Genomic DNA, 15689 nt, shown 5'->3' with positions numbered 1-15689 from the left:
CATTTGTTCATTCTTTCATCCATCTATCAAATACTTTTGAGTGCCTACTATGTTTTAGGCACTGTGCTAGATTGTAGGAATAAAACAATGAACAAGACAGGGCATCTTCCTATATAGAGCCTTCATTTTTATTGGGGGTACAAACATGCGGCTTTTGGAATGAATATAAAATGAAAAGCGTATATTGGGGAGTGTGTGTGGCTGGGGAACCTGCACAGAGTTGGGAAACCTAAGTCACGCTTGGCTTTCTGGAAGAGAGAGGGCAGATTCAAAGAGTTTTCTAGACAGAGGTTAATCTGTGCAAAGAGCCTGAGGCACTGAGACACCTATACCAAGACCAGTGTTGGCTGGAGCATGGGACGTAAAGGGAGGGTGGTGAGAAATGGGATTGCAGGGCTTCATTATGCAGGGCCTTAGAGCCATGTCAAAGACTTTGGCTTTAACTCAAGGGCACCAGTGAGCTATTGAGAGCTTGACTTAGGGGAGGGGCATAATCAGATTTGCACTTTAGAAAGAATCACTCTGGTTGTGGATGGAGAATGAATCAGAAGGGACAAAAGTAGAAGCAGGGAAACCGATTAAGAAGCTGTTACAGTAACTGTAGCCTGAAATGACAGTGGCCAAAACCAAGATGGTGGCAATGGGAAGGGAGGAAGTGGGTGGAGTCCAGAGGACATCAGTGTGATCTTGTCTCATCCCCAGGCATACTCAGCCCAAATGGTTCCGAAGGCTGTGTAATTAGTGCATTTCTTACTAGCTCAGTGCTTGGCGTCTTCCGGATGCTGGGCCTGGAGCCAATGGGCAGCTAGGGTTTGTTTTCATGACTGTTCTGTGTGGAGCTGCCTTCCTTGTAGAACAGTGGTTCTCAACTGGAAGTGATTTTGCCCTCCTAGGGACAATCGGCAATGTCTGGAGACGTTTTTGATCATCACAACCAGGAGCAGTGGGTTCTATTGGCATCTAATGGGTAGAGGCTAGGGACACTGCTAAACATCTTATGATGCCCAGGACAGTTCTCCACACAAAGAACTGTCCAGTTCAAAATGCCAGTAGTGTCACAATTGAGAAACTCTGTTCTTCACTCTGTGACCAATGGGGTCTTTGAGTCCTCCAAAGCCCTGGAGTTTTTCTAGAGCAAAACACAAGTAGGAAAAATTCATTTGTTGTTTTTCTTTCCACAGCTGAGCTCTGTCCGGGAGGCCGAGTTAGAGCGGCTGGAGGCAGCAAGACCCCGAGGACTGGGGAGCAGGGAGCAGGGCCTGGTGCTGAGGATGGCCAGGCCGCCGCCACCCTGGCTTCACGCAGCCTTCCTCCTCCTCTGGCTCCTCAGCCTTGGCAGGGCCATCGAGATTCCTATGGACCGTGAGTCCTGCTCCATCCTCTTTTCCTGCTGATTTTTGGGCAGAGAAGTTGCAGGGTGGGGAAGGTCAGGAGAGAGTTAAGACCATTCAAAGAAGTTCGGGGAGAGGGAGTGTAGTAGATTCTGGGATGCAGTTCAGAGTGTTTCCCCCAAGAACTGGCTCAGACCATGTCTGGAAATCTGCGGCTGTAAGTTGCAGTGCTGGTCTCCCTCAGGGCTGTGGCTGGGCATTGCTTGGCCGTCTGGAGCCTGCTGAGTGGGACAAGGAGGTGGCAGAGTTTGGAATTCTGAGTGCCACTCAGAAGCTCTTCCCTCCACTCACTTCCCACGTTCCTCTGCTGTCTTGACTGGCCCATAAAAGCAGATTCTCTGAGGTTTAAGTGCGGTGGACTGTCCTTATTTGCTTTTAAAGGGTCTGACAAATCCAGAGCTGGACACTTCAGGCCCTCTTGGCTGGAGTGATCAACAGGATGGATGGCCTGGGAGGGTCGAGAAGAGAATTATCTTTGCCAAAGACTGTGGCTTAAATGAGACATTAAAATAGAGCCCCAATATAAAGCCTCTATTGGAGAATTGGACCCTGGTTTCTTCTGTTTGTTTTCAACTTTCCCACAGTAAAGTTTAAACGTAAAATCCATTCTGTTTCCCAAGCTGGTGGTATTATTCGACCATCAGTATCACAACATAAGAGCTTAAAATGCTAATCTGACAGCCATGTCTCCATCACATTGGTAAATGGCCCATTGCTGGGCAGCCATGCTCCTTGGCCCTGCCTTCAGGTGTGTGCCACCTTTGCCACAATTCTGACACTTCTGCAGGATTCTTAGCATCCCAGTGCTAATGTGAGCTTAGATGAGAAGACACCTCTGAAACTTACCTGCATCTAGGAATCCATGGAATCCATGCAATGCCAACATTGACTTGGGCTTTCTCCAGTTGACAGATGTCTGGGGAGGAGATGGGAGAGTAATACATCCTCCAAGAAGTCCCCACTGAGCTCTGCAAAACCAGACCCTTGGTCCAGGGGTTAGCATTGTCTAGCTCCCACCCCACAACACTTCCAGATGGCAGAAGGCCAGTAGTAATTACAAGTGACACCCAGAAACTAGATGGGCTTGCCCTCCTGATAGCCCCAAGGGTGTGGGTGTGTGGGTGCACATGTGCATGTGTGTGCATGTGCAGGCGTGTATGCATGCATGTGTGAGTGCACACATATAGGGAGGGAGGAGAGGGGAGCTGTGGAAGGTACTGTTCCCATGGAGACTGTCTGCACTGCTGGCTCAAGCAGAGTTTCTCATTAACAGCCCGAAGCAGGCAATCTAATAAGGAGTATGATAAGGCCACATCCCCGGAGAGGAGAGGAGGTGCAGAGGAAATTGGGTTATCAAGAAAGTGGTGAAAGCTCATATCTCTTCTGCAGCTTCTCCTCACTTACTCACCTGCCACTTTGATCCCTGGGGCCAGTGGGTACAGGGGTTCCTGCAAGGAGATGGCTTTGGTGTCTGTGTTAAGAATGTGGCTCTCTAAAGCTCCACCGGAGGCACAGGCAGGTAATCCAAGGAGCCCGTCTCTCCATGGTACCACCTTGGGCAGAGAGCTGAGAGTGCTATTCCCACCACCATTCCCTCTATCTCAGAGCCCCCAAGGAGAGCATGGGGGATCCCTCTTCCCATGATGCATTCATGGAAACTTGAGCCGTTGCTTGCTCAGGGTCAAACAGCAAATGAGTGACAGTGTCAGGAAAAGAACCCAGGTCTCTCAACCCTTCCCCGCACCAACTTGACATGCCCCAACCCTACATCTGGTGACCTTGCTGCCTTTTAGTCTTTGTTTTTCTTGGAATTCACTAGAATGTCACTAGAATAATAACAGTAATTGTAACATTAAAAGTAACCGTGTGCCAGACAGAGAGCAAAGGGCTTTACATGGATCATCTCACACAATTCCCATAGCTAGTCCACGACGTGGGTGTTATCCTTAGCTGACAGGTTAGAAAACTGAGGTGCACAAAAACCAAGAGGCAGAGCCAGGATAGGACCATGGTGCCTCTGTGTCACCATTCCAGATGACAGCCCTGCTGGTCCAGGCAGTGTGAAGGCAGGAGATGCCTGCTGTGGGGAGCATGCCGCAATCGTACTGCAACCCTCTAGCTGCTGCAGGCACAGGGGCCATCACAACGTCTCCACAATGAGTCTACAGAGGCTGAGCACAAGACAACAGAAAGACGGGCCCTTCAGAGGGAATCCAGTTGTCCTAGGGAGAGGCTTTCTTCAGCCAGACATCTCCTTCCTGCTGGCCCAGCAGGACAGATGCCACCCCATATTAGCTGAGCCCACCCTGCAGCCTCACCCTGGGCTGAGGCCTAGTGGAACAGGCTGAGGAAAGATTAGGTGTCATTCTCGACTTTCCGTGTCTGTTGGCTGGGAGTGGACGAGGGGCCCAGGCCCTGCTAGGTGTGGCCCTTCCACTCGTCCGCCCCTTCCAGGGGCACCATCTGTGCCTGGAGGACAGGGCCATTGCATCTGCTCTGGTTCAGCCTTGGCTGGAGAGTTTGGGCGCGGAAGGCTTCCTGGAACAGGGCCCCGGGCTGCGACACAATCCCTCATTGAAGCTCCCAGTCTCCAGCCTCCACTGTTTTGCCAATGGAGTCACACGCACCCCATCCCACCCATCACTTCCCTCCCTTGCCAGCCCCAAGGAGAACAGCATGACCTTTGAAGAAAGCAAAGGTTTGCCTCATCAACCAGAGTGGGTTTGCCAAAAAGTGAGTCTGCTGGCAGTTTGTCCCTCTGCACCCCGTCCCCAAAATCAAGGGGATTCAGCATGTTTCCTAGGAACCCGTAGAGGAGGGCCGTGGGAGAGACATTTCCTCTCTACTTTCAGCCCAAATAGGACCTCAGGATGACCTCAGCAACACACACACACACTCACACTCACACTCACTGACACTCACACTGTCCTCTGAGGGATGAGGGCCAGAGGTCATAAATATCAGAGCTGGGGAAAGAAAGGCTCATGAATAAAGAAACCTTACAGTCCACGCCAGCATTTGACTTCACCCCCTGCGGAACCTGGTTGGAAGGTTTTTCCTACACTGGACATCATCGCAGAGCAATTTCCACTGAAGGAGAGAAGGCAGGGTGTGGCACGGGGGCAGGGGACTGGACAGGAGCTTGCTCATCCTTGTCCCTGGACCGGCTGCTCCCACTGTGTTCTTCCTGGGGCCGCCTGTCTTGTGTGTTGATTCTGTCACTGTGATAAATTCCTTGATAGCACTGTGGTGACTACAGATGTCATTGCCCTTTTAGGCAAGTAGGTCCTCAAAGAAAAGCCCCTGGTGAGATACTCAGTGTGGGGCTCTGGAGGGCAACCAGCCTGCCCTGGCTGCTTTGAGTGTCTTCACTCTCCCAAAGTCTCTCTTATTCCCCTTTGTCCAAAACGTCCAGGACAATGGAGCACCGAAGCCCCACCTGGCTAACCCCTCTCTGGCTGAGGTTTGTAAAAAAGAGCTCTAGACCAGGCCTTGGGGAGCTGTTTCTCCTTCTAGTTCTGCAGCAAAACTCATATGTGATCTTAACCATGTGACTTCTCTCCCCTGGGTGTGAGATCCCCCCGGACAGTGACATAGGGCTCTTTCAGTTGAAGCAGGTTTTGAGTGTATAAAACAGAAGCTTGAAGCCCATGTGGGCAAAGTAGATCCTTTGTCAGACTCCCAACCAGGGCAAGACCAGAGCTTTCAACTGTATGTGAGGACCAGCAAGACATCAACTGTCACTTGAAATGAGGAAACCGGGGGCCTGGGCTGGTGGTTAAAGGGAGTGAGTTCAAGTGTTGGCCCTGCTTCTCCTATGAATGCCCCTCCTCCCCATCTCCCCTGCTCATACCCAAGCCCACTGGCTTCCAGGCTTTCCAAAATTACCTTTCTTGGACCCCTGGCAGGGCAATCACATATGTGTGAAGCGGCTTCCACGGAGGGCTCCACAGAGCATGTGTTCAGAAACCTTAGATCTTTGCTTTCTTCCTGGACTTTCCATTCCTTTTTGTTTCCTGCCCTGGTAACTTAGGCAAATGGTAAAGCAGGCACAATTTCTCTTCAGTGCCCCAGCAGGCCACACAACCCTGGCCCACTTGAAGAATTGTTTTGAAGTTTTCCAAGAGTCTTGCTCTCCAGACTTTAATTTCCTGGTGGTATGTACAGCTGGGTACTCATTCCCCACCTTCACTCCACACCGCCCCCTCTGACATCTCTTCCTCGCCACCTGCAACCCTTCCTGAGACTCTCGGCCCTGTCTTAGCTCTGGCTTCCCCAGGCTGCTGTCTCCGAGCCCCTAACCTCCACTTCCACGTCTCACTCTAGTCGGGTCTGAGGGCTTCACGATTGCCCTGGTTCTGCCCTGATGCCAGCTGCCTTCTGCTTTCCCCAGGAAGCACCGAGTGAAGAAGTTAGCCCCAGACACCAGCTCAATACCAGACATCCACACCAGTGTGAAATAAGGTCAAATGACTTTCTAATATAATCATAAGGAAAGGACATGTTTAAAAGTTGTAGCGGCACACATTCTCTTTCTTGCAGATAGACATTTTAACCAAGACCATCTCCCCACAAAGAACACACCATCTAAAACCTAGCTATCCAAAGCATGGGCCACAGGCCACCAGCCCTGGCACCACCAGCCAGAGCTGATCAAAAAGGCAGAATCTTAGGCCCCACCCCAGACCCGCTGAATCAGAACCTACATTTTTACCAGATTCCCAGGTGATTCATACATGTGCTGAACTTTGAGAGGCACTTACTTAAAACACACACAGACCTGCACAAAACACATGCAGATTTCAGGTAAGGGCCAGGGAAGATTTGTACCACCTACCTCCTCACCCCTTTGCAAAAAGCACGAAAGGAGTCATGAGCTCTGCTTCATCTCTGGAGTCTCTTGCTCAGACGCAGGATTTCTATAGGTTAGTGTACTTTGCCATGAAAAGGGCAATAGTCATTCACCTGTCCCTAGAGTTTTCCAAACCATGAGAAAGAAGGAGACAAGAAAGAAGATGCTTTCACATGTAAAAGAAAGAAGGTGTAGTGTGAGAGAAGTGAGGCCTCTGAATCTTGCCAGGTCCCTTGGAGCTTCCAAACTTGGAGCTTTTCCCTGTAGCAGTGGCTCAAATTCACTCCTTCCCTGGATCCTCAGTCCTGCCCTCAGCATCACCCTTGCACCATTGCCTGGTGAACCCACTTTCCCCGATGGCATCTGCAAATGACAAGCAGGATCATCAGAGCCCAGCCTCTTTCGAGCAGCATCATCACCCTGACATTTGGACTTCCCTGGTGACATCTTCATGTGGTCAGAAGCTGGTCTTTCTGCTCAACTTCATGGTTCCAGTGTCCATAAAACCTCCCAAGGGAGGTGCCACCTTCGCCATGAAGCATTCTCTGGGTCTTTCCCCTCTCCCCGACCCTGCTTTGCTCTTCCGTGGAGCTGTGCAGCTGGGAGGAGAGCGTCCCAGGCACAGGGCCCTCCCCTCTCCCTGCATGCCGGGCCTGAGGACACCTAGGCCATAAGTCATGTGCGATAACCGATGTTCTTTTTTTCTCCTTCCCACCCCCCAACAATGCTAACCCTTCGGAACTAACAGCAAGCATTCAGAATGAGCGTAAGTCCCCACCCTCCTCTCTGTGCTTGTGCCTCTGGAAGTGGGAGGGCAGGAAGGAGGGGCGGGAGGAAGGTCAGGTACGAAGACACCTGGGTTAGCAGCCCCTGCACCCTTCTGCCTGGGGCTTCTTGACACCAGAACCCCGTGGTCGGCCCACACAGGAAGGGAAGAGGCTCCCAGGGAGCATCCTAATGGTGGGTAAGGTGGAAAAATGTGGGTTAGAAGAGGGTCTTTGGATTGAAGCTGAGATGTGCCACAACTGCCACTGTCCACATCTTCTGGTGGCTGGCACAGGGCCACAATGTAGAACATTTGAGCTCGAGACCTAGGGTAAGAAGATCTGGCTCTTTGACATGAGGGCAAGGCCCTAGGAATTTCTCTGGGGGCTAAAGCCTCTTTCAGTTTTATCCTCATCACAGTTTGGCAATCTGTCGACCCTCATGTCCCCTAAGTTCTGGGAGTCTGGCTGCTTTTCCTGTAGTCATTCAACAAACATTTATGAACCACTGCTGTGCATTAAGCGTGTTGTGCTACACGTCGGGATTCAAGAATGGGTAAAATAAAAGCCTGGACTTAAGTTTCTCATAGGATACTGGGGAATCTTCTTGAAGGGTTTTTTCTTATGCTTAGGCTTTAACACCCACTCCTTTCCTGAAGCCGATTTAAGGAACTGGGTCTCTAGAACGGGCAGCAAACCCTGCCCACCCCCTGCTTACCTCCTTGTACATGTGACTCCTGAAGCTCTTAATCGTAGCTGACCCTGAAGGCAGGAACCTGGGCTGGTGCCACATCCTGACCCCTCCGTGTGCACTATTGCAGTGTCCCAGCCCCCCACCATCACCAAGCAGTCCGTGAAGGACCACATCGTGGATCCCCGTGACAACATCTTGATTGAGTGTGAAGCAAAGGGGAACCCTGCCCCCAGGTAAGTGCACTGACAGGTACATCCAAGCTGGGTGGCAGGAAAGGGGCCTTGAAAGAGGGCATTTATAACTACCCCCTCACCTCTGGACTTGGTGATGCTTAAGGCAAACTAGGCAGCTGAGAAATTAGATTTAAACATTCAAAAAACACTATTGGGCACCCACTAGGTAGAAGGCATACTTGAGATATCTAGGAAATTTAGCTGATAAGGAAATGAGGGTGCTAGAAAATGTAAGTGGCTTGTCTAGGTTCACACTGAAAAAACAGGACCAGATTCTAAGTTTTCTGACTGTTAACACAATAGTCTTTCCATGGCTTTGTTTCCATCATCCACCCCATGTTTAGCTTATAGGAAGTTCCACTTCCTGGCTAACTTCAGTCTTTCACTCTTGGTCTTTCTCTACTTGTTTGTTATGTGCACATCAGGATAAAATGCAATTTCAGCAGACCTGTACAGAAGTCTGCTCTGTGCTAGGCTCTGATTTAAATGTTCTTACTTGCATTGTCTCATTCAACCAACTGACAGCTCTTTTGGGGAAGTACAGATGTCCTCATGAAGAGGAGATGAGATGGAAGCAGAGATTTTAAGTACCTTTCCCAAGGTCAGCCAGCTTGAATGGGACAGAGTGAGAATTTAAACCCCCAAGTCCAGGTTCATTTCTACCAAACAGTAAGCACCAGAGATGTGGCAGATGTGAAGCTATCAGCCCCCATCATCAAGCAGCATCCACAAGCTGGACCTTTCAGACTGAAACCTGGCAGTTGTGGGGCAGCCTTCTTCTAGTCCCCCAGGTCTGCATGAGACAGTCTATGCCAGAGCTGTGAGCCCAAGAAGAAGCTGGGGCTCCCTTGCCGGCAATGGGGAGTAGGCGGCATTGGCAACTTTGCTTCCAGGATTTGGTATTTCCCCAGGGTTCCTCTGCAGGGATAGTGACTGTGTGACCCCAAGCCACTGCTGCTCCTGTTTTCCTGCTTCTTTTCCCAGTTACTTCGTGAGCAGCCCAGGACATGAGACCCTGGCTGTAGCAGACACATAGCCCCTCCGTCCTCCCAGGAGAAGGACACTACAGTGCTCTTGGGGCCAAGATGCTTTTACTTGAAAGTCTGCCCCTCCTGGGCTACAGTGCTGATCACTGCTTTATAACCTATACTCAATGAGCAGAGGCCCAGATCAGCAAAGCCATTTCACTTTGGCTTTATAGTTGGTTATAAAATTAAGGTGGTAAAAGGAGCATCTCCCTAATAGGTTTGGGTTGGGTAAAGAGCTAATTTGAGTTTGCATTCCTGTAGGAGGCAGGGAATATCCTGGAGAGAAGGGGAAGAGAAAGCTGACTCTGGATTTTAAAAACTCAAAATCACTTCCTTCTCCTCCAAAGAAGAGAATCCACCAGTGACCACTTATGTACCATTTAGAGTCATGGTTCTCAGCCTTGGCTGGGTAAAAAATACTGATGCTAGGGATCTATTCCTTGAGGTTCACCAGGGTGGGACCTGGGAATCTGTATTGTCAAGCTCCCCAGTCGGTTCTGTTGCTCAGCCAGGGCTGGGACCCACTGGTATGGGAGCATGGTTATTTGGATTGAGAATGGAAAGTCCGAGTCTGGAACAAGGGATCGGAGATTGTTGTCTGGAGCCTGCACCCACACTCCTACGCTCTGTTGCCCCTGTCCCCCGTTGTCCGCAGCTTCCACTGGACTCGCAACAGCAGATTCTTCAACATCGCCAAGGACCCCCGGGTGTCGATGAGGAGACGGTCTGGGACCCTGGTGATTGACTTCCGCAGTGGCGGGCGGCCCGAGGAATACGAGGGGGAGTACCAGTGCTTTGCCCGGAACATATTTGGCACGGCCCTGTCCAATAGGATCCGCCTGCAGGTGTCCAGTGAGTAGCACGGGGCAGGGCCAAAATGCCCTGCTCCTGGGTCAATAGAGCTGGGCACGGGGAGTCACTCCAGGGGGGAGCTCCTGCCCTTGGCCCGTGGGGGCCTCGGTGCCCTGCCCATCCTGCCTGCCCCTGTGCCTCTGAGCGGGCACACATCTCCCTGCTCAAAGGGAGTCCCTGGAAAGGAATCTTCCCAACCGGAGTCATTAACAACCTCACCAGCCACTCTGGGATTAAAGGAAGGAGAAAAGAGAGGAGACTCTGAAGGTGGCATCCATTCAGACATAAGATCTCTCTTCTCCTACCTCTCAAGGGTGGCCCCTCTCTCAGGCCGGTGCACCACCCCTCTCTCTTGCCTACTCTTACTCGTTTCTCCTTCTCCTCTCCCCTCCTTGTATGCCTGCCTTTAACCCTGCTCCTTGCCCCAGGCCACAGCCATCACCCTCATTTCATCCTCCTCTATCTGTTTCTCCCAAGAATCTCCCCTGTGGCCCAAGGAAAACCTAGACCCTGTTGTGGTTCAGGAAGGCGCCCCCCTGACACTCCAGTGCAACCCCCCGCCTGGACTTCCGTCCCCAGTCATCTTCTGGATGAGCAGCTGTAAGTCTTGGGGGGCCTGGCTAGTGTGTTTTATTTATATTTTCATCTTAGGGAACGGGGTGAGTTGTATTGAAGGGAAGGAACTTGCCTGTGTCAAGAAGACCTTGTCCTGCATGATGCAGTTGCACGGTGGTCCAGTGGCTGAGGACACAGGCTCCATAGGGGAAGGCTCACTTCCTAGCTCAGCCACTATTAGCTGTTTTTTTTAATTCAGTTTTATTGAAATATATTCACATACCATACGGTCATCCATGTTGTACAATCAACCGTCCACAGTACCATCATATAGTTGTGGGAGCTGTTTGTTTTCTAAGTCATCACTCCTTAAAGCACAAGGTTGAGGATGCCAACCTTCCAGTGATGGACTAGTCAGCTCTTCATGTCATTTATCAAAAATTTCCTGTGGGCCTCCTATGTGCTGGCCACTGTCCTGGGTACTGGGGGGGAGAGAGAAAAACGAGCAAGACAGATCCTGCCTTCCAAGAGCCTACAGCCTAGTGGAGGCGACAGGTTCCCAGCTGCAATGCTTGAGAAAAGACAGATACTTTGGGCAGCATTCTCAGTCATTCCTGGGATTCCAGTAGGCACATTCTTATCATATTTTAACACCTCAAAACCAGAAGTCATCTTAAAATTGACAGTGTGCATCACTGGCTGGTATGCATTAACTGGTGGTGCTTTTTTTTCTTTCTTGGGCATTAAAAATAAACCCAAAGGTGAATCTTAAAATTGATGACATCTTAGATTTTGAGGAAATGACACAAGACCAAGTTCAATTTCATCTAATTCAGCAGATTATTGAGTGCTTACTCTGTGTCAGATGCTAAGCTGGGGCATAAAGATGAAAAATCCTAGTCCCTGCCCTGGGAGAGATCACTCTGCTAATGGGAATTTGAGTTCCTGATTTGGGGAGCATTCAAGGGATTGTGTTCTCTCCCTCTGGCCTCGGGGTCGGCAGATCTTTTGTGGCATGAACGGCTGGTAGAAAATGTGGTGATAGGACATGGACATGGTGGGCAAATCCTGCTCTCCCCTCACTGCCTTTGCAACCCAGGATGCACTAAATCCTCTGCCTCCGTATCTGTAAAGTGGGAATAAGCCCAACTTCAGAGTTTTGAGGATTAGACAAAATAATGTCAAGCTGTGGCTCCCACCAGACCCTCTGTCTCCAGAGCTCTCCTGAGTAGTATTGCTGTTATTATTACTACTAACCCCTCCTTGTACCTCTGCTTCCTTATAGCCATGGAGCCCATCACCCAAGACAAGCGTGTCTCCCAGGGCCATAACGGAGACCTGTATTTCTCTAACGTGATGGTGCAGGACATGCAGACGGACTACAGCTGCAATGCCCGCTTCCACTTTACCCACACCATCCAGCAGAAAAACCCCTTCACACTCAAGGTCCTCACCAGTAAGTGCAGGCCTCTACCTGGGGCCAGGGGGCCTGGGGCCTGGGGCCAGGGGAGGCAGCCCACTGAGCCCAACCTAGAAATCCTTCCAGCTCGTTCTGTCTCAGCCACTTCAGTTGTTCTTGAACAATATCTCTTGATTCTGGAGCCTTGAGTCACGCTTGGTCTTACCCTAAGCTGGTGGTTCTCAAACTTCAATGGGAATCAGAATTGCCTGCGAAACTTAGCAAATACACCAAGGCCCAGCCAAATCCTAGGTCAACAGCCCTGGGCCTCTGTGTTCCTCACTTGCTCTCTAGGTGATTCGGATACACACCAGAATTTGAGAGGCACAGCTTTAAGGGGCCATCTGGATCCCACTTATGTGCTTCAGCTTGATTGTTTTTGTTTTAGTTACCTTTATTTCTAGAAGACAGCCATGGCAAGCCTGGAATATCCAAATTAGTGAATACAACAAAATAAGTTTTATTTGATTCTGTGATATGTGTATGCTGAACCATATGGAATCACTCTTTTTTGTGAGTTGCAGATTTGTGTTTTAGTTTTGTTTGTTTTAGTTTTTATTCCCTAGTTCTGTTTGGCTAGTAGGAAAGCAAATCAGCATTTCCTGACCCATTATATCGTTGGTGGCCCTCTGCAGAGGAGAGAGAAGCTAGTTCACTTCAGAAACACACATCTTGGTGGGGACAAGCTGGCCTGGAGCTTTTGCTGCAACGTCCTCAGCCTGCTCAGGATGTTGAAAGTTGTCTCTGTGGATTTACACCATGGATTTCTAACACGCCTTCCATAGAGGAGCCCCCAAAGAGACCTTAACTCTGACGCACACTGTGAACGTTGTTTTCAACACTGCGGGCCATGGGGATTGTGGGGTCAGCCAGGCCTAGAGCCCCCAGTGAGAGGGGGCAGCCTCCATGGGTTGGCAGGAGTCCTGGCTTCCTGGGGCTGAGACAGGGCGGCTGACGGTGCCCCCTGGGTAGGGTGGGTGGGGTGGGAGAGGCTTGGGTGAACTCATTCCTCTTTCAGGGCAAGTGGGGATCCAGACCCCTTATGTTCTCTTCTTTCCTCATCAATCCCTGCTGACCCTGGAAATGAGTGGTGCTGAGAATCAACAGAGCCCACACCCTGTTTTCCCCATGATGCAGAGGTGCACCCATCAGGAAGCAGTCTCCTTTTTGTTCCCCTTCTGTTAATTTTTTTCCTTCCTCCTTTCTTTCCATGCTCCCTCTTCATGCTCTTCCCTTTTCTCTTCTATTTCCTTCCTCTCTATTTCCCCACCCTCTCTTACTTTCACCATTTCCTCTCTCTCTATCCTCTCTTTCTTGAACTCCACCGTACCCTCCTCTCATCCCCTCCCTCTTGGCCTCTGAAGCCTCCCCACAAACTGTTCTGAATTGGGGTTGAGCTGCCCATGATCTGATAACCCCCAGGAAGGGCAGAAACCCAGGGACAAGCCCCACCTGACTTCAGGCAGTTTGCTCCCACTCTCCGGCCTTCTTATTTCCTCATCTGGGACCAGGGAGACCCCCTGGAGAAGAAAGTTGGGTTGTCTGGAGTGTCTCCCCAGTGCCTGTCCAGGGTGACTCCCTCCAGCTGGCTGAGCCAGGGAGGATGGTGCAGTGTGTGCAGGACATCAGAGCGGCCTCAGTGGCCAGGACAGGGCTGGCAGCGGTGGGGCAGTGGGAGGAGCAGGAATGTCACAGCAAGGCACCCACTGAGCCGAGCCCTCCCTGGGCAGCCTGCAGGATCCTCACCTTCCCCTGTGACGTGCCTGAAGTCAGCCTTCTGCTTCTGGGATGTAGCCAGGCAGACCTGCCGTCCTGTGCACTCGACAGGCCACCCCGGTCACCTGGCAGGGTCGAGGCAGGGGCGACAAGGTGGGGAAGAGGCTTCCAAGGTGGAATTAAGCAGGTACAGATTACGCAACATTTAGGAGTTGGTCTTCCAGAAACATCCCTTTCTCTACCAAAAGAGGTAAGGGTGCTTGTTTCTGCATCACCTCTGGGCCCCTATTCCACTAAAAACTCCTCCCTCTGAATGATGAGACCCTCCAGGTGATCAGAGCAGAACCCTGTCAGCTTCCTGGCGTTCTCCCAGGGACAGCTTTGGCTGGGAGTGTGTTCTGGCCATCTGAGCTGGCCCTGAATTGGGCACAGTTGCTCAAAATAGCACAGTTGTGCTCTCCCGACTTTCTTGTCTGGAAAGGACACAGGCTTTTTCTTGTACCTTCAGAACAAGGTCTGGGGGTGGACAGCAAAAGCAGCCAAGTTGGGACAGCTCCAAAGATCCTGTTCTAACCACGTGTTTCTGTCACTGTTTCTCCTTTTGGGAAGAAATAAATCTCAACACACCCAATTTTTGATTACCTGCATTAAAAGAAAGGAAGAAAGGTAACTAATACAAAATACTGCACAGTCTAAAATCATTTTTTAAATTTGTTTTGGAATGCAGTTAAAAATAAACAGTGTAGTTGGGCTAACAAAGATATACCTGTCCCACCTTGTCCTTCTGTAACAGGTACCGGGTCACCAGGGTGCCTCCCACTACCAAAAGGGGGCAGTTGTGGTGAGGGAAGAGGGTTCTCCTATGAAGCCTAACCTGCTTCCTTCTCATGCCTAAAGTCTAAGTGGCATTCTTGGAGGAGTCAGAAAGTCCCCCTGAATTTCTCAGGTGTGCTTCAGAACCCACAAGCACGAGGTCAATTCTGAGCTTGGGTCACTTCTCTAGAAAGAGGTAGGTTTCTCCTGGTGGCATAGGAGGTTGTAGCAAGAATCTTTTTATCTGTACATGATCTTCCCGGGAGAGGACCACTACCTCCCAGGTATAGCTGCAGCCCCTCCTGCGCCTTTGCCACTCTACCTCCTCATTCCCTTGCGGTTCACTTCCCACCTTGAGTGCAGATACACCCAAGACAACTTCCCAAACACAGGCTATGTCTCTTACAACAAACCCCATCTCAAGGGATGGTTCTGAATATTGAACACCTTCCCATGGATGTTAAGCGGATTTGGAATGCAGCACAATGTCAGTCTCAGGAAAGAACTTGCACACCCCTTTGCGATGAGTTGCCACAGGATTTGATCCACTTCAAATATGTAAATCTTCTGGTGTGGACCTCTCCTACCTCAGGCAGCTGGACCGTGTTCTGGGCTTCAGGGGCTGTCGGCCTGGCCTTCCAGTCTGCTGTACCACCTCTACCCCTGCTGGTACTGTCAGAACTTGAACCCAGTAGCTGGAAGGGGGTGTGGTAAAAGAGTGAAAAGCTACTTGAGAACCTTAGCTTGATTATCTTACTCCAAGATGTCTTTTCACTGGGGATTAAATGTAAGGGTTTTAATTACCTAACATTGGAACCAAAGACCCTGATCTTCCTTTTCACCCCAAGCCAGTCTAGAGACCTCTGAATCTTCAGCTTAGCAGATCTTTCCTGGTCCAGAGCTTGGAGTTCACAGTTCACATTCTCTCTCTCCTGTCCTAAGCGCCCCTTCCGGTCCTGAAACCTGAACCTCAGCAGGCTCTCCCCGCCCCACTGGACCACTCCCAGCCTCCTCACAAGGACATCTCAGAGACCATGGTGCTATTGGCCTGGTCAGATTGGGGATGGGGGTGGGAGTATATATTACTGGTCAGCAAACTATTGCTGGATGCTGCCAAGGGTCCTTTGCTCTGCTCTTTGTGTTGATGAAATGTTTCTCTTGGACTGTCTTCTCCTCTCATTGACTTCCCACCCTCTGCAGCTTTGCTTCTGCTCAGAGTGGACTTTGCTGTACACCCCAGGGCTCACTAACAGTCCTTTCTCTTTAGCTACCCCCAAGAATGGGCCTGATCCAGAGTCCTGGAAACTGAGGACTTTGATGGGAAGGAATTAT

General features: G+C 50.6%; 1 protein-coding gene across 21 annotated transcripts in view; it reads left to right on the top strand.

Annotated features, from left to right (window-relative positions):
* NFASC (neurofascin) overlaps positions 1-15689 on the top strand; it is a 188904-nt gene that overhangs the window by 113085 nt on the left and 60130 nt on the right. For 13 of the 21 annotated variants that reach the window (XM_037824942.1, XM_037824945.1, XM_037824953.1 and 10 more), the window contains 6 exons: positions 1182-1362; positions 6992-7009; positions 7829-7934; positions 9618-9814; positions 10292-10414; positions 11655-11825. In XM_037824942.1, the coding sequence (XP_037680870.1) occupies positions 1272-1362; positions 6992-7009; positions 7829-7934; positions 9618-9814; positions 10292-10414; positions 11655-11825 (706 nt within the window). In that variant the 5' untranslated portion in view covers positions 1182-1271. The remainder of the gene's footprint in view (positions 1-1181; positions 1363-6991; positions 7010-7828; positions 7935-9617; positions 9815-10291; positions 10415-11654; positions 11826-15689) is intronic. The other 8 variants (XM_037824949.1, XM_037824952.1, XM_037824939.1 and 5 more) reach the window with 1 other exon arrangement.

Source organism: Choloepus didactylus, chromosome 2, assembly GCF_015220235.1.
Source record: "Choloepus didactylus isolate mChoDid1 chromosome 2, mChoDid1.pri, whole genome shotgun sequence".
NCBI classification, from domain to species: domain Eukaryota; kingdom Metazoa; phylum Chordata; class Mammalia; order Pilosa; family Megalonychidae; genus Choloepus; species Choloepus didactylus.
This window is presented reverse-complemented; position numbering and strand designations above follow the sequence as displayed.